The 19,688-nt window shown below is 43.9% G+C and overlaps 1 protein-coding gene across 5 annotated transcripts in view; it reads left to right on the top strand.

The window, feature by feature from the left end:
* The window catches only part of LOC144667837 (alpha-2,8-sialyltransferase 8F-like), a 1,155,130-nt gene that overhangs the window by 45,326 nt on the left and 1,090,116 nt on the right, over window positions 1–19,688 (top strand). For 4 of the 5 annotated variants that reach the window (XR_013573381.1, XR_013573383.1, XR_013573382.1 and 1 more), the window contains one exon: window positions 81–2,626. Coding sequence is in view for 1 of the 5 variants with exons in the window: in XM_078529352.1 (XP_078385478.1) it covers window positions 81–555 (475 nt within the window). In the remaining 4 variants the exon portion in view is untranslated. Of the gene's footprint in view, window positions 1–80; window positions 3,467–19,688 lie in introns of those variants that run through there. The other variant, XM_078529352.1, reaches the window with a different exon arrangement.

Here is a 19,688-nt window from a genome sequence, read left to right as displayed (position 1 = left end):
GGGAGTGTGGGGAGGGGTGGTAGCTACATACTGAATTGGTAAAAATGTTGTGATGTACCAATGGATGTTTTCTCTGATAGGTATTCAGAACTCCACGCCCGGAGACGACCATTTTTCACAAACTTGCTTGTCTACAATGATGCCCTTCTCGTTTTACCTGCCTTCTCTTACACCATAAACACAGATCGCAGTTTCAGGGCTCTATACACTCTACAGGACTTCCAGGCCAAGCAGAAAGTTGTCTTTTTCAACCCAGTGTACTTGAAGCGCTTGAACGAGTTTTGGCGTGCCAAGGGAATTCAAGTGAAACGTCTCTCTACGGGCATAATGATCGTAAGTCTTGCGCTGGAACTTTGTGAAGAAGTGTGGATTTATGGGTTTTGGCCCTTTGGGAAAAGTGCTGAAGGCAATGTCATACCACATCACTATTTTGACAATCGGCTGCCCAGGGCAGCTGTCCACTCAATGCCAACAGAGTTTCACCATCTTCTACAAATGCACAGCAAAGGAATTGTCAAACTTCAGATGACTCAGTGCCCGGTGAATCCAAAGTAAATAGGCAACCTGCACATTCAAGTTTAATAACATTAGATTGCTGTCAATAGCTGGGTTAAATGAGCAATGAAGAGCTCGACTTTCAATCAGTAGGGTTTTCAGGTCCTTGGTTGTCCATCGCTTGAGTTCACTTGTCTCAGTTGGTTGGGTATGTCTGGTTTGCTTTGTTTGGAAACATTTATATTTTGGACTGTAGCTAGAAGTAGTGACATGGCCATTGACAATTAACCAATCAGAAAAGTAGGATCATCAACAAATGCCAACCTCTTGCATTGGAAATGGGGCAGGCCCAATAAACAGCTCCAGGCGGGAAGGATAATCCTAAAGCACAATAACCAAAGAAGCAGCTTAGAAACCAAATCTATCTTGCTCCTTCCCCAAACCTCATGCTACTCCGGTCTCATCGTTTTTTTTTTACCCATTCAACTCCTCATTCCTAATGCTTTCTGCCAGTTCCTCTTTCAGTTTGGAATTCAGATCAATTTGATCTGTAGATTTGAATTCTAGATTAATTGAGCAGCTGGCTGGATAAAAATGTGCTGGCTACTTACTGATTATAACTTGATCCTTCTGACTTTTAACCTGCAAGTGGCTGGAACACCCACCTAAAGTATATAGGTGGGAGCACATGAATTAGGCGAATCAGGAACTTCCTACATCATTAGGACTCCGATTTCACCTTAGCTGGGGCCTTGAGTGGGAAACCAGGCACATGTTTCTGCCAGACTGAAACAGGATGGTAGCTGATCTGGAGAAAGAAAACTCTCCAGTATAGGTGTACAGCTTCCTTTATGGAGTCAGGAGGGGCAGGAATGCTCCTTCACAACTCACAAGGTAACCCCCGAACTCCACTCCCCCAGACTCCCTAACCCCTTTCTGCTACCCTGCCACTTTCTTGAGGTCTGGCATACGAGTGAAGACTGTACAATCTTTCGCTGTCGGCCGCCCCTCTGTACCTTTCTCCTGCCTGGAACAGCAGGAACGGAGACATTTAAATGAGGCACGTTGGTTAAAATCACTATGATGTCACGCTTTTGCTGGTGGGAGGGGGAGGAATTCATCAAAGCGGTTTGCTGATGGAATGTCCATTCCTGGCTTGGAAAGCCGATGCTGAACATGTAACTGTACAAAATGCCACATCCACGATGTACTCCCTTTTTTGTTAATGAGCTGCTAGAAAAATCAGGAGATGTCCCACCTTCAATCTGTGCATTGTGTTGAGAAAACCAAATTGAACCAGAGCAGTAAAGAAAGCAAAAACTTACATTTATATAGCGCCGTTCATGTTTTCAGGACATTCCAAACCATTGAAGTACTTTTGTTGTGTAACTGTTGTAATATAGGAAAAACACAGCTGCCCATTTGTACACAGCAAGCTCCCACAGACGGCAATGTGATCATCAGATTATAGGTGATGGAGGAGGGATACATATTGAGCTGGACACAAGAAATTCCTTTGACTTTTTTTGAAGTATTGCCATGGGATTGATTACATACGCTTGAGGGGGCAGACAGGTTTAACATCTCATCTGGAAGATGGTATCTCCAACAGTGCAGCACTCCCTCAATACCGCTCTGCAAGCAGCAGCCTAGATTTTATGTTAAAGTTTCTCTGGTGGGACTTGAACCTACGACCTTCTGGTTATAAGGCAAGCATGCTACCAACTCGACTAAGGGTGACAAACTTTTAATACATTTGTGTGACTCTGTCTGGAGACAAACCCATTTGTCTTGAGGTCACCGCTAAATCCCCAAAGGAACATCACACGATTGCATTAAAGGTTCATCACTAACATTATCAATAGTACAAACAGAAAGAAAATATCGGCCCTGGTAGGATGCAATGCCAATTCACTAGAATAACTGAGGTGAAAGGGTTAAATTATGATAACCAGGTGCAGAGGTTTGTATTCTTTTGTGTATAGAAGATTAGGGGTGATCTAACTGAGGTGTTTAAAATCATTAAATGTTTTGATAGGGTAGATTTAAAAGAATTATTTATTCATGGGGTGTGGGCATCGCTGGCTAACCCAGCATTTATTGCCCATTCCTAATTGTCCTCGAGAAGGTGGTGGGTGAGCTGCCTTCTTGAGCCGCTGCAGTCCATGTGGTGTAGGTGTACCCACAGTGCTGTTAGGCAGGGAGTTTCAGGATTTTGACCCAGCAATAGAGAGAAACTATTTCCTCTCGTGAGGGAGTCCAGACCAAGGAGCATAACCTTAAAATTAGGGCTGTACCATTCACACAAAAGGGTAGTAGAAACCTGGAACTCTCTCCCTCGGAAAATGGTTGAGACTGGGGGTCAATTGAAAATGTCAAAACTGAATTTAATATGTTTTTTTATTAGGCCAGGCTCTTTGGGGTTAGGTTACCAAGGTGGGTAAGTGGGGTTAAGATACAGGTCAGCCATGATCTAATTGAATGGCACAGAACAGGCTCAAGGGACTGTTACCCTGTTCCTACACGAACTATTAATGCACAGATTTATTACCCTGGCTAGTGCAGCATGGTAGAGAGATTTCAGTGCTTGGCTGGTGCTATTTCACAAGGGGTGACAAAATCCTTTTACTCACCAGTACACGCCTTTGTCTCTTGCTTTGGTTATGACATTTAATGGAATTCTAACTCCCACCCCACCCCTAACCATCCCTGTCAGCTGCTCACCACCCCCCCCACCATAACTCACGGTCTCTCATATATCATGTGTTTAGAAAGCTGCTAACTCGGGTTCTGCTGGAAGTTGAAACCCTTCACACCAAAGTGTTCTCAGGCTCTGGGAGTGCTGACCCCTTTCCCTTTACAGAATGATAATCTGCTCCTGACGTAGCCTGTCATTTCGGGAGCAGAGAAGGAATCAGCTCATGTTCAGATGTCACGGGATTTGCTTTGGATCGGAAACTTATGCTTGGCCTCCAGAGAGCTTCAATATGACACTAATAGCAGACTTGGATAGACTTCTAACTACAGCTTATTTTTGTGTAGTTTAAAAGAGGAAAAGTCATTGAGAATCTTTAGAGAAAGATTATTTCCAAACAGCAGCAAAACTTTCATTCGTTTAAAGGCACTTTGGAAAAAATCCAACTCGTAACCAGCCGCTGAATTCGCTGCAGCCCCTAAAATTGGCCTCTTAAAATTGTGTGTTCTATTTGCACATGTTTGTATTTGTCTGCGTGTCTGCAGGTATGTGTGTATGTGTCTGCGTGTTTGTAAGCGTGTGTGTGTGTGTGTGTGTATGTGTGTGTGTGTATATGGGGGCCATTTTAGGAAAACATGTGAGTACAATGTTAAAATTGACCAAGTTATTTACTTGCCCTGGGACTGTAGAGAGTCAACAGGATTGTATTTTAACCTGCAGGGGGCAGGGATTTTTTACATGTACATGTTGCATCCAGATAATGTCAATGTCAATGGAAAGTCCCAAACAGGAAAAGGCAGTGAGTTTCTTGCCAGGCCAAAGCAACAAGAAAGCAGCTTGGGGCAAAATTTTGGGTTTTGGGTCCTTTTGGGTCCAGGAGGGAGCAGGATTGTTATGCCAAGGCCCACAAAATAGGTTTGGACCCCTCCCCAAACAAACCCCTGATTGCAGGACATCCTGTGGCCATGGGATTACCTGGCAGCTGATCATGCCACTTGCCCACTCTTGGTGAGCGGCCTCCCAGCCACACAGGATTTTCTGCTCCTGCCCAGCTATAACAGGTGGCACAGTGTATGGTGAGATTTAAAGGTGGTCTAGGCATTAAATTGTCTGGTCTGATTCTGCACTAGAAAACCACTGGACTGGACATCAACCCCGGGAATGTAATTTTAACTTGATTTGTTCAATTCCCTTTCAATTTTTAGTTCACGTTATAGTTCATTAGTGGGGCTGCTTCAAGAAGGGGGCATTTAATTGATTCTACCGCCTGTCAATCATTGAAATGAAAGATTTAGAAAACCACTAAAATCCAGCGTTATGAGTATGGGTGTGTTCTTGCGTCATATTGATTTGAGAGCACATCACTGCCAAGGCCAGCATTTGTTGCCCATCTCACCCTTGAGAAGGTGGTGGTAGATCTATGTCTTGAACTGTTGCAGGCTGTATGAAGATATTCCCACAGCACTGTTACGTAGGGAGTTCCAGGATTTTGACCTAGACACAATGAAGTGTGCATATGTATATATCTTACATATGTGTACATTATATAATGTGTATATAGGTCTGTGTGCACATGTGCCTATATATATATATATATACATATACATATGAAATATGTATATATGGTATATGTGTACATATGTTTACTCATCTGTGTATACATATGTATGTAAATCCATCCACCATTTGTGTAAATACTGGGAGAAAATGTACCACTGCACTGGTTTGTAAATAATAGTGTACTGTACAATTTTAAAAACAAACGCTTTTTAAAAGTAAAATCTCTATCCTTATGAGAGGGACTGATTATCACAAATGAATTTCTACAATGACAAATAGTGTATTTGTGTTTTTTTTTGTGTGTTTTTCCTTCACACCAAGTACCAATGGCCCTTGGTATTACTGCAGCTGTTAAATTCACCCCGTTTACACTTGCACACCGATTCTGCAGCAAGAAACACAATTGTACATGTGTAATTGTTTAAAAGTTGCAATAGAGATCCAAAACTCTAGAAGGCTCTTATGGCAAATCCTGGTCAAACAGAAGTTGAAGCTGAAGATGTAACAACAATAACTTGCACTTAGATAATGTCTTTAACATAGTGATACATGCCAAGCCAGGTCTTGTGGTGCAGTGGGCAACACCCCTACCTCTGAGCCAGAAGCTTCGAGCTCCAGGATTTGATGGCTATTGAAGGTGCGCTCATAACTTGACCAAACGGGTCGATTATCAACCTGTAAATCCTTCTCAATATGTCTGTGGCAGGCAAATAGAGTGGGAGGGTCTCCTGGTCACAGCCAGAACCAGTAGCTGCAGTGCAACAGCCACCCCATGTTAAAAAACTCCCTGTGCAGGTTCTTATCATGGGCTGCAAGCCCCATGGGTTCATGGACTGCAACTGTTCAAGAAGGCAGCTCACCACTCCTTCTCAAGGGCGATTGGCGATGGGCAATAAACATTGATGATATAGATGCCATAGATGAATTTTTAAAAAAGTGTCTTCTCTACCTTGAGGGACTGCTAGAGAGAGAGAGAGAGATCCCAGGACAAAAGCATGATCAAACAAAATGTGACACTGAGCAATTTGAAGAGATATGAGGCCAGATGATCAGAAGCTTGGTTGTAGTTTAAGGAGTGTCTTAGAGGAGAGAGATAGCTGGTGAGGTTTAGGGATGGAATTCCAGACGACCAATATAGTCCTGGTTTTCGGACTGCACTGCAGTTTTCCAAGGCTGCACTCTGCAAATGTAGCCTTGCTGAACTTATTTAGGGACTGGAGTTTTGCTTTCGTTGCTTGGACTTAAAGTGTCATCTTAGTTGATCGCAGAGAAGAAAATTGGCAGACAGGTCTGAAGTGGAGCCTATCCAAATTTCCTCCCATCTCAGATATATGTTAGCCCACTTAAAATCAAATAAGTGAGCTAAAGCTGTGTTAAAACAGCAGACAGAGAATTTCAGACAATTCACACATTTGTAATGCAAAGCAAAATTTCAGAATGCAGAGTTGAATGTTCTAACCCTTGTATAGATGCCTTGTCCTAAACAGCTGCCTGACTTGAACACAACAATTTGATTTCACAATAGATATCCTATAAGTGGAGCCATAGATCTACATTTGTAAATGAACCTCGTGTTCCCTACTGTTTGGAGTGTGCCTTTACCTTCGACATTTGCGTGAATGATAATGAGACCTAGAGATTGAACAGAGAATTTTGCCACTTTTCTCAAGGTTACAGTAAAACTCCACCTGATTCCCCTCAACTTCAGGAAACAAATTAAATAAAATGAAACTCAGGCTATAAGCCAATGTACCAGATACATTAACTGAATTCTGGCCAATGGCCATAGAGTCAGAGTCATAGAGGTCTACAGCACAGAAAAGGCCCTGCGGCCCATTGAGTCTGCACTGGTCAAACAAGTACCTAACTATTCTAAGCCCGTATTCCAGCACTAGGCCCATAGCCTTGAATGCCATGGCATCGCAAGTGCAGATCCAAATACTTCTTACATGTTATGAGGGTTTCGGCCTCTACCACCCTTTCAGGCAGTGAGTTCCAGATTCCCACCACCTTCCTCACATCCCCTCTAAACCTCCTGCCCCTGACCTTAAATCTATGCCACCTGGTTATTGATCCCTCCACCAAGGGGAAAAATTCCTTCAATCTCTCCTCATACCTAAAACCCTCCAGCCCAGGCAACATCCTGGTAAATCTCCTCTGCACTCTCTCTAGTGCAATCACATCCTTCCTATAATGCGGCCTAACCAGTGTTTTATACAGTTCCAGCATAACCTCCCTGCTCTTTATTCTATGACTCGGCTAATAAAGGCAAGTATCCCATACGCATTCTTACCCACCTTATCTACTTGTCTTGCTACCTTAAGGGACCGGTGGACATGCACACCAAAGTCCCTCTGATCCTCGGTACTTCCCAGGGTCCTGTCATTCATCGTGTATTGCCGTGCCTTGTTTGCCCTGCCAATGTGCATCACCTCACACTTATCCGGATTAAATTCTATTTGCCACTGACCAGCCCGTCTTTATCCTCCTGTAATCTAAGGCTATCCTCCTCACTATTAACCACCCCACCAATTTTCGTGTCATCAGCGAACTTACTGATCAACCCTCCTACATTCAAGTTTAAATCGTTTATATATATCACAAACAGCAAGGGACCCAACACTGATCCCTGTGGAACCCCACTGGACACAGACATCCAGTCACAAAAACACCCCTCGACCATCACCCTCTGCTTCCTGCCACTCAGCTAATTCTGGATCCAATTTTCCAAATTGCCTTGGATCTCATGGGCTCTTACCTTTGTTGTCAGTCTCCCATGCGGGACCTTATCAAAAGCCTTGCTGAAGTCCAAGTAGACTAAGTCAAATGCATTGCCCTCATCTACACACCTAGTCACCTCTTTGAAAAATTGAATCAAATTGGTCAGACATGACCTCCCCTTAACAAAACCATGCTGACTGTCCTTGATTAATCCCTGCCTCTCCAAGTCTAGATTAATTCTGTCCCTCAGAATTGCTTCCAATAGTTTCCCCACCACTGAGGTTAGACTGACTGGCATGTAGTTCCCTGGTTTATCCCTCCTTCCCTTCTTGAATAATGGTACCACATTGGCTGTCCTCCAGTCCTCTGGCACCTCTCCTGTGGCCAGAGAGGTATTGAGAATTATTGCCAGCTCCCCTATCTCCTCCCTTGCCTCACTCAACAGCCTGGGATACATTTCATCCGGGCCTGGGGATTTATCTACCTTTAAGCCTGCCGCCAGACCACTTAGAACCTCCTCCCTTTCTATGATAATTTTTTTAATTGTACCACAGTCCTTCTGCCTGATTTCCATACCCATGTCACCCCTCTCACTTGTGAACAACGACACAAAGTATTCATTTAGAACCCTACCTACATCCTCCGGCTGCACACACAAATTACCACTATGGTCCTCAATGAGCCCTACTCTGTCCCTAGTTACCTCTTACTCTTAATGTACTTGTAAAATAACTTTGGATTTTCCTTTATTTTACCTGTCAATGTGTTTTCATGCCTCCTTTTTGCTCTCCTAATTTCCTTTTTAAGTTCCCCCCTACACATTCTATACTCCCCCACCGATACCTCTACCACTTGCCCGGCTTATTCCCTAAAATTAAATCCTACCGCCCACTTTCTTGTAGGACCTTCTACGCACTGGCTTAAAAAGCTCTCCTGGATGCATTTTAAAAATTCTGCTCCCTCTAAACCTATCACACTATGACTAACCCAGTAAATGTTGGGGAAGTTGATATCCCCCACTATTATTACCCTATTATTTTTACACTTCTCTGAAATTTGCCCACATATCTGCTCTTTTATTTCTCTCTGACTGTTTGGGGGCCTATAGTACACTCCCAGCAATGCGATTGCTCCTTTTTTGTTTTTCAGTTCTACCTATTTGGTTTCATTTGAGGAGCCTCCTGAGATGTCATCCCTCCTTACTGCTGTAATTGTTTCCTTGATCAATATTGCGATACCCCCTCCTCTTTTACCTCCTTCCCTGTCTCACCTGAAGACCCTATATCCTGGAATATTGAGCTGCCAATCCTGCCCCTCTCTCAACCATGTCTCTGACAGCAATGACATCATACTTCCATGTGTTAATTTGTGCCCCCAACTCATCTGCCTTATTCATCAGACTCCTTGCATTAAAATAAATACCATCCAACCTTGCCAAACTCCCCTGTGCCTTATCTGGCCTATAATTTCTATATCTTCCAGACTCACTTGCTGTCTTCTAATTTTGGCTGTGCATCTCCCCCTGCTGAACCTCCTCTCAGGATCCCAACCCCCTGCCAAGTCAGTTTAAACCCTCCCCAACAGCACTAGCAAACCTCCCCGCAAGGATGTTGGTCCCATTCCAGTTCAGGTGCAACCCGTCCGCCTTGTACAGGTCCCACTGACCCCAGAAATGATCCCAATGTCCCAGAAATCTAAAGCCCTCCCTCCTGCACCATCTCTCCAGCCGCGCATTCATCTGGACTAGCCTCCAATTTCTATACTCGCTAGCGCATGGCACCAGAAGTAATTCAGAGATTACTACCTTTGAGGTCCTGTTTTTCAATCTGCTTCCTAGCTCCCTAAATTCTGCTTGCAGGACCTCATCCCTCTTTCCACCTATGTCGTTGGTACCAATATTTACCACGATCTCTGTCTGTTTGCCCTCCCCCTTTAGAATGCCCTGCAGCCGTTCAGTGACATCCTTGACCCTGGCATCAGGGAGGCAGCATACCATCCTGGAGTCACATCTACAGCTGCAGAAACGCCTGTCTGTTCCCCTTACTATCGAGTCTCCTACCACTATTGCTCTTCCCCTCTTTTTCCTCCCCCTTGTGCAGCTGAGCCACTCACAGAGCCATGAGCGTGGCTGCACTCCCCAGAGGAACCGTCAGTCTCACTGTTTTCCAACACAGAGAAATGGTTCTCAAGCGAGATGCATCCTGGGGATTTCCTGACTACCTGCCTGACACCTTTCTTCTGACTGATGGTCACCCATTCCCTCTCTGTCTGCACTTCTGTAAGCTGTGGGGTGACCATGCCTAAAAACGTGCTATCCACAAAACGCTCAGCCTCTCGGATGCACCTCAGTGCCTCCAGCTTCCGTTCAAGCTCCGATACTCGGAGCTCAAGTAGCTGCAGCTGGTGGCACTTGTTACACACGTGGTTGGTCAGAGCGCAAGCAGAGTCTAGGACTTCCCACATGTTGCAGGTGGTACATAACATGGGACTGAGCTGCCCTGCCATGCCTCTAGTTGAAAGAAAACCCCTCACTTTAAGTTAAATACAGTAAAAAAAAAGTTAAATTATTCATCTACTTTAAATAAAAACTAGAACTCTTACCTTTCCTTAGCTTAATCTATTTTAAACTGGAGAAAAAATTGGAGAAAAACACTTATCCACTACTCATCAATCAGCTCTCATCTTTGTGCTGACGTTACTTTTTGAAGCTTCCCCGCACTTGCGCTGGTTCTGATCTCTCTGCCACTTTCTCGTGCTGTCTTGTGATGTCACTCTTGTTATTTTCAACAAGAACTGACTATAGGACAATCTTCCCAGACTGCTTCACAGCAATGCTGACTGCAGAACACTCTTCCCAGACTGGTTCACTGCAATGCTGACTGCAGGGCACTCTTCCCATGCTGCTTCACCATGGTGCTGACTGCAGGACACTCTTCCCAGACTGCTTCACAGCAATGCTGACTGCAGGACACTCTTCCCAGACTGCTTCACAGCAATGCTGACTGCAGGGCACTCTTCCCAGACTGGTTCACTGCGATGCTGACTGCAGGGCACTCTTCCCAGACTGGTTCACTGCGATGCTGACTGCAGAACACTCTTCCCAGACTGCTTCACAGCAATGCTGACTGCAGGGCACTCTTCCCATGCTGCTTCACCATGGTGCTGACTGCAGGACACTCTTCCCAGACTGCTTCACAGCAATGCTGACTGCAGGACACTGTTCCCAGACTGCTTCACAACAATGCTGACTGCAGGACGCTCTTCCCAGACTGGTTTTATTGTAATTTATAAAGTTTCCTAACCACCTTGATTTAAAAAAACAAATTCTTTCATGGGACGTGGGTGTCACTGGCAAGGCCAGCATTTGTTGCTCATCCCTAATTACCCTTGAACTGAATTCATTGCCATGCCATTTTAGAGGACAGTTAAGAGTCAACCACTGTGGGTCTGGAGTCACATGTAAGGCAGACCGAGTAAGGATGGCAGATTTCCTTCCCTAAAGGACACTAGTGAACAGATGGGTTTTTACAACAATCAATAATGGATTCATGGTCATCACTGTTGAGAGTAGCTTTTCAATTCCAGATATAGCAAAACAATAAGGAAATTACCCCTGAGCACCTTTCAACCTACAACAACTTGCATTCATATAGTGCCTTTAACAAAGTTTTCCAAGGTGCTTCTTACATTGAACCTGAAGAATTGATACTATCCTTGCTGCCGAGCTGAACCAGGACAAAGGTCCCATGGATTTAAACACCGAGGTTTATGTGGATCAGAGAAAGTCCAATGAATTGAAGCATATTGCCAAATGTGCAAAGTCAGAACCTTTCCATGGACCGTGCATAGTGTAACAATCCTGGTTCAGCAAGTGACTTCTACATTTCAGCAAATGAAGACCAGGTTCATTCATGAGATGCGGACGCAACTGGGCAAGGCCAGCATTTGCTGCCCATCCCTTGTCGCCCTCGAGAAAGTGACAGCGAGCTGTCTTCTTGAGCTGCTGCAGTCCAAGTGGTGTCGATACACTCACAGTTAGGGAGGGAGCTCTAGGATTTTGACCTAGTGACATTAAAGGAATGGCAATTTTTCCAAGACAGGATGATTTGGAGGGAAATCTGGAGTTGTTGGTGTTTCCGTGCGCCTGCTGCCTTAGAAGTCTTGACGAGTTGCCACAGAGAGATATTCAGGACAGAGGGAACCAGAGTTACACACAGGAACAGATAACACGACAGCCACATGAAGACAGGCAATGAAATTCACAGGCAGAGAGGGAAAGAGCAAATATGAATACAGGGACAGAAGCAGAGTCACAGATAGAAACGTAGGAAGACAGAACGAGATCCATATATACACAGGAAGACAGAGGAAGCTATTGACCCACAGAAGGAGAGTCAGACATATAGAACAGAAGTGGGAGAGAGTCATAAATACTGAGGGAGAAAAAGAATCACATAAATGCAGACATGGACAGTACAAGCCATAGACAAGAGACCCACAGAGACACAAAAGGACAGAAAGAGGGAAAAATATTACAGGCACAGATAGTAGTGGCTGACCAAATGTGGCACAGAATCACACAGTGCAGAAGAGGCCCTTCAGCCCATCGAGTCTGCACCGACAAGTGAGAACCATCTGACCTACCTACCTAATCCCATTTACCAGCACTTGGCCCATAGCCTTGAATGTTATGACGTGCCAAGTGCTCATCCAGGTACTTTTTAAAGGATGTGAGGCAACCCACCTCCACCACCCTCCCAGGCAGCGCATTCCAGACCGTCACCACCCTCTGGGTAAAAAGGTTTTTCCTCACATCCCCCCTAAACCTCCTGCCCCTCACCTTGAACTTATGTCCCCTTGTGACTGACCCTTCAACTAAGGGGAACAGCTGCTCCCTATCCACCCTGTCTATGCCCCTCATAATCTTGTACACCTCGATCAGGTCGCCCCTCAGTCTTCTCTGCTCCAATGAAAACAACCCAAGTCTATCCAACCTCTCTTCATAACTTAAATGTTTCATCCCAGGCAACATCCTGGTGAATCTCCTCTGCACCCCCTCCAGTGCAATCACATCCTTCCTATAATGTGGCGACCAGAACTGCACACAGTACTCCAGCTGTGGCCTCTCCAAGGTTCTATACAACTCCAACATGACCTCCCTACTTTTGTAACCATGCCTCGATTGATGAAGGCAAGTATCCCATATGCCTTTTTCCCCACCCCACTAACATGTCCCTCTGCCTTCAGAGATCTATGGACACACACGCCAAGGTCTCTTTGTTCCTCAGAGCTTCCTAGTGTCATGCTGTTCATTGAATACTTCCTTGTCAAATTACTCCCTCCAAAGTGTATCACCTCACACTTTTCAGGGTTAAATTCCATCTGCCACTTATCTGCCCATTTGACCATCCCATCTATATCTCCTGTAGCCCAAGACACTCAACCTCACTGTTAACCACCCGGCCAACCTGTGTGTCATCCGCAAACTTACTAATCCTACCCCCCACGTAGTCATCTATGTCGTTTATATTAATGAGGAATAATAGGGGACCCAGCACAGATCCCTGTGGTACGCCACTGGACATTGACTTCCAGTCACTAAAGCAGGCTGAGGAATATTCATCTCTGTTGGTATATGGTCAAGTGCCAAACCACAATGCCTGATTACAGACCAATATTAATAGTGGATTATGACAAAGAACTAGATTAATATTGGATAGTTTAGAATGTTTACTGCTGCAGCACCCAAATGATATATGTGAAGGTTGTAAATCAAAAGGGCTTTGCAATGGATGTGATTATTTACTGGATTTGGTGAGAAAATTTACATGATTGGCATCCAAAAAGGCATATAATTACATTGCTATTAGAAATCATATTCCACAGGAACTTTCAATGAACATATATTTAAAGAGGACTAATTTGCAGGCTTATGGGGAAAGTTTAGGATGTAAGACAGTAAATTAGCATATTTAAAAGTTATACTAAATAAGTAGTATATTCATGGCTGTTTTTCAATATATTTGGGAATATATTCCAGATGGATTTTTGATCTCTCAGGGAATCAAGGGATATGCAGGGCAGGTGGAAAAGTGGAGTTGAGGCATAAGATCAGCAATGATCGTATTAAATAGTAGAACAGACTCGAGGTGTTGTCTATTCCTGCTGCTATTTGTTATGTTCTTAAGTTGCACAGAGATTCAGCACAGGCATGAAGGGCTGAATAGCCTCCTTCTGTGCTTGTAAGGTTCTAAGGAAGGACCAAAAGCAACTACAGCAGCATTTGACAGCACTGGCATTAATTGGAATTATACTGAATGGGTGAATAGATACTCCACTGACATTGAATGAATGGGAACATTTATTGAATTGGCTTTGAATCAATGGGATAATTCACATTAACGCCGGAGATTTAATAAAACGAGTGAGTAACAGATCAGCAATGTAATACTGATCCTTTGCAGGAGGATGATGAAATACATTTGGATGGAAGAGTAGAGGAAGGAGGTACAACTTAAACAGTAATATTTTAAGTAGAAGGGGGGCCTTGTTTTGTTGATATCTATGTTTACAGAGAGTAAGTGAAGAATACACAGAATTACCAACATCATCTCATGGGAATGTATTTTGTTAGCCAATCTCGAACTGAAGTATACAACCAAACAGTCCTGAACTCTAAGCTATCAACATGAACAAAGCAGCACATAGGTAGGTCACGGTATAAGGTCAATGAAACAGGAAGCATGCTGGAAGACACAGATATTCACACACACAGCCCTCTCTGCAGACAGAAGGAACATGTCCACGCGTTGCACCTTTTTCATCTAAACAAAATGTTGGGGAACAGCCATTCTCTGCTTCATTCTCCAAGGCAATGCCTTGACCAATCAGAGTCGGTTTGAATTTGAATAAAGTTGGGCAGTGAACTGCTCCATGCTGCGCCCGCCATGGCAACGCTTCCACCAATCAGCACTCTCTCCTCATGCAGTATAAAATTGTTGCTTCCCCCGTTACAGTTTGTTAACTTCTTGTGAGGTATCCTGATGCGTACAAGATGGAAAACTTAGATAATAAGTCCCTTACTTGAGAAAGGATGTAGTTGCACTGGAGGCGGTTCAGAGGAGGTTCACGAGATTGATTCCAGAGATGCGGGGCTTGTCTTATGAGGAGAGATTGAGCAGTTTAGGCCTATACTGGCTAGAGTTTAGAAGGATGAGAGGAGATCTAATTGAGGTATATAAGATGCTAAAGGGGATGGACAAAGTAGGCGTGGAGCGGATGTTTCCCTTTGTGGGGCATTCTAGAACGAGAGGCCATAGTTTTAGGCTAAGGGGTGGCAGATTTAAATCAGAGATGAGGAGGAATTACTTTTCCCCAAAGGGTCGTGAATCTGTGGAATTCACTACCTCAGAGTGCAGTGGATGCCGGGATGCTGAATAAATTTAAGGAGGAGATAGACAGATTTTTAATTAGTAACGGGTTGAAAGGTTATGGGGAGAGGGCGGGAAATTGGAGTTGAGGCCGAAATGAGATCAGCCATGATCGTATTGAATGGCGGGGCAGGCTCGAGGGGCTGAATTGCCCACTCCTGCTCCTAGTTCTTCTGTTCTTATGTTATGTTTTCTCAGCAATACTCAAGTCAATGAAACTTTTCGTTCAATATGCAGAAATATAGAATATGACATCACCTGACATTTATATAATGCCTTTAATGTAGTAAAATGCCCCCAGGCATTTCAGAGCAGCATTACCAACAAAATTTGACACTGAGCCGCATAAGAACAAACATGAGGACAGATAATCAAAAGCTTGGTCATAGAAATAAGTTTCAACGAATATCTTGAAAGAGGAGAGGGAGGAGAGAGAAGCGGAGGGATTTTGGGGGGGGAGGGGGGGGAGGGGTGCAAAATTGCAGAGTTTAAACTGCAGGCAGCCAAAAGCACGACCGCCAGTGGTAGAACAATTAAGACAGGGGGTGTGACATTAAACTTGTACAAAATCATAGTTAGCGCTTAGCTGGATACAGTCATGACATCCCATTACAAGAATGATATAAAAGCAATGGATGAATTGCAGTGAAAGTTAACAAGTAATGTTACCACCGTGGAGAAGATACAGTTGCATAGAAACATAAGAAGCTGAGAAAGCTGGGGGGAGACATTATCTTTAGCATTATAATAAGCAGTGACAGATTGTTCTCGCTGGTCAATGGAACAGTAACAAGGGGGCACAGATATAAAATAATCACAGGAAGAATGAACGGTTAGAAAAACATTCTTTGCTCGAAGGGAGTACAGGCGAAGGTTAGAGAGCAGATTTATTTTCCACAAGCCATTGTTCAATGTAGAATCCATGAACGGTGTCAGCAGCTACATTAGATCGTGGCTTGGAAAGAAGGATATTAAAGGGGCTGGGGTGTAATTTAAACTAAACTAGTGATTACTGTTCTGCTGAAGGCATTTTTTAAAATTATTATGTCAACTGCCTTTTCAACAAGCTGAAGGCTTCATTCCATCAGCATCCAGCAGGTGGCAGTGCTCCCGTGTTTAATGTACTCCCAAGGCTGATAAATTCAAGGCATCACCATATGAATTGATTGCTAAACAGAATGTCTGGCTTGCAGACTTATATTTGTGTGGAATAAGCAAGAATAATTGTGAAAATACTTACATTAATAAAAAATGTTCAAATCTCCCTTTTGGTTAACCTTGCTCAGGAACGATGTCAATAAAACCTATAATCTAGGTCAGTGGCAAAGCCGTCAACTAAATACTAAGTACCTCAGTGCAAATGACTCTCCAGTAAGTGAACTTAATAGGACAAACTATCTAACCATCTCCCCTTGACATTCAATGACATTACCATCACTGAATCCCCTACTATCAACATCGCCATTGACCAGAAACTGAACTGGACTACCCATATAAATACTGTGGTTACAAAAGCAGGCCAGAGACTTGGAATTCTGCTGAGTGTAACTCACCTTCTGACTCCCCAAAGTCTGTCCACCATCTACAAGGCATAAGTCAGGTGTGTGATGGAACACTCTCCACTTGCCTGGATGAGTGCAGCTCCAACACTCAAGAAGCTTGACACCGTCCAGGACAAAGCAGCCCACTTGATTGGCACCACATCCACAAACATTCACTCCCTCCACCACCGATGCACAGTAACAGCAGTGTGTATCATCTACAAGATGCACTGCAGGAGTTCACCAAGGTTCCTTCAACAGCACCTTCCAAACTCACGATCACTACCACCTAGAAGGACAAGGACAGCAGATACATGGGAACACCACCGCCTGGAAGTTCCCCTCCAAGCCACTCACCATCCTAACTTGGAAATATATCACCGTTCCTTCGCTGTTGCTGGGTCAAAACCCTGATACTCACTTCCCAATAGCACTGTGGGTGTACCTACACCACATGGACTGCAGTGGTCAAGAAGGCAGCTCACCACCACCTTCTCAAAGGCAATTAGAGATGGGTAATACGTCCCCAGCAACACCCCATCCCGTGAAAGAATAAAATCAAGAAAAAAGCACCACTTTGCCCTATGAGATGCGCAAAATTCAAAATGTAAAGTTGACTGGCTTAATGGAACAAACATTGAAATGCTGGTATCAGGTTGGAAAAGAATTATTGCCCTCCTCCACAGTTCAATTTAAAGAGGCAACCTTGTGTTTGAACATTATGTCAGGAGTTGCCAGGAGTTTTGATAAAGGTTTCAGTGGTGGTGTCGGTAGATTAGGGCTGGAAGCAGATATGACAGAGTGATCGCCGTGACGGACAGAATATGGAGTTTGAAGCTCCTCTGTGCTTCAAAAAGAATGTCGGAGTTGCACATGGGGAATAGAGTCAGTGACCAAAATTTTTGTCAGGTTTTGGTCTTCCTGATGTGCGATTGGAGTAAATCCTGGCCCCATCTATACAATTGAATATCAGACAGACAGCATACAGCACAGAGGCGCATGCATGGTCTAGGAAATTGGAAGAGAAATTATAGCTGGGTGTGAAAGCAAAGGGAAACATACCGACATGGGCGTGTTTGTCTGCTTGCTGTCTGTGATACTCCTGAAATAAATGTCATTATCTCGCAAAACTGAAGGGCTAAATATGGAACTGTCCTTACGGAAAGGTCCTTTGGTTTGGGAAAGGAGAGACTGTTCACATCATTATCCACATGATGGTGGCATCAAGTGACCTGCTAATGTGTTTAACAGCACTTTTGTGTGTTTATGTTTTTAAACAAACTAAAAGCTTTTGCCAAATAAAAATGCGATGTTCCTTTAAATTATGTTCTTCACTGCAATTTAAATAAAAGTTTTATTTTATAATCAAAATGGAAAGTTTAGCACCAGCAGCATCTTGAATTTTTCCATCGTCTCAATTCTTTGTGCCTTGAAGCTTGATCGAATGACAGGCTGTCTGTGCCTTAAGAGGTACATGCTGACTTGTTTATGAGGCTTACATCAGCCTTTGGGCTTGGCATAATAACAGGTTTGAAACATCACCATGTATAAATAAGAAACACAACGCTAAAGCTAGAACTGTACAAGACACTAAGGTGGATAATATAGCTGCTCTTTTTCACTTTTACACTCCCAGCCCATCATGGTGTTGGATCCCCATGTTTCTGACAATCAGATTTGATCAATAACTACACAAAATTTGTTTATAGGTAACTGTAATCGAAGCAGCCAAGCATGATAGCTAAGGTTGTTCACAAAATATTAAGATTATAACAGGACTCGTGTTATAGTGCAGTTACTCAGCCCAGCAGTTGTAGAAGGGGAGGTGAGATTAGATGGCTGAGTTAGAGTTCTCTAACCTGGATTGTATGTGAGAGGGAGGTCAATGGCATCCTTTTTGATTCTTCTAAATGAATATCTATGTATTCATTTGATGTAACTGCAAGACACTGATGAAGATTAGCTGAGTGTTAGAATGTGCAAACATGACAAGGTGTATCTCTACCTGTTAGTGTGTGGCTCAAGAAGGGACTTAGACCTTTGAGTAAATGTTGGAAAACATGTTTTTTTTTCCTTTACAAAAACAAAAATACCTGGAAAAACTCAGCAGGTCTGACAGCATCTGCGGAGAGGGATACAGTTGACGTTTCGAATCTGTATGACCCTTCATCAGAACTAAGACATATAGAAATGAGATGAAATATAAGCTGGTAGAAGGGGGTGGGACAGGAGAGCTCGATAGGGGGTCAGTGATAGGTGGAGGCCAAGAAAAGACTGCCAAAGGTGTCATAGACAAAAAGGCAAAGGGGTGTTGACGGTGGTGATATTATCTAAAGGATGTGCTAATGGGGACATTAAGGGTAGCAAGCAGGACAAGCAAGTGGCAAATGGGTGGGGTGGGTTGGGGGGAAGGGATCGAAATGGGCTAAAAGGTGGAGATAAAACAATAGATCGAAATAAATTTAAAAATAGGTGGGAAAAGAAAAAAATATATAGTTGTTAAAAAATTATAAATTATTGGAAAAAGGGGGATCGGAAAGGGGGTGGGGATGGAGGAGAGAGTTCATGATCTGAAATTGTTGAACTCAATATTCAGTCTGGAAGGCTATAAAGTGCCTAGTCGGAAGATGAGGTGCTGTTCCTCCAGTTTGTGTTGAGCTTCACTGGAACGTTGCAGCAAGCCAAGGACGGACATGTGGGCATGAGAGCAGGGTGGAGTGTTGAAATGGCAAGCGACAGGGAGGTCTGGGTCATGCTTGCGGACAGACCGAAGGTGTTCCGCAAAGCGGTCACCCAGTCTGCGTTTGGTCTCTCCAATGTAGAGGAGACCACATTGGGAGCAGCGAATGCAGTAGGCTAAATTGAGGGAAGCGCAAGTGAAATGCTGCTTCACTTGAAAGGAGTGTTTAGGCCCTTGGACAGTGAGGAGAGGGGAAGTAAAGGGGCAGGTGTTGCACCTTCTGCGGTTGCATGGGAAGGTGCCGTGGGAGGGGGTTGAGGTGTAGGGGGTGATGAAGGAGTGGACCAGGGTGTTTTTTTTTTCCTTTTCTATGTTTAAACAAGTGATACTAATAAAAATGTGAAATTGTGGAAAGTGGTTGATGCCAGCAGATATGTGAGGCTGAGGTAGTCTGAAAAAGGGAAAGAATAGGAAACATGTATGGGGCTTCCGTGTTGGCCCAGACCATAGCTATGGATAACTGATGAGGTAATCTTGGCTCAATCATGCCAACTCGAGACAACGAT

The sequence above is a fragment of the Cetorhinus maximus genome, chromosome 25, assembly GCF_964194155.1.
Source record: "Cetorhinus maximus chromosome 25, sCetMax3.hap1.1, whole genome shotgun sequence".
In the NCBI taxonomy this organism is placed as follows: domain Eukaryota; kingdom Metazoa; phylum Chordata; class Chondrichthyes; order Lamniformes; family Cetorhinidae; genus Cetorhinus; species Cetorhinus maximus.
This window is presented reverse-complemented; position numbering and strand designations above follow the sequence as displayed.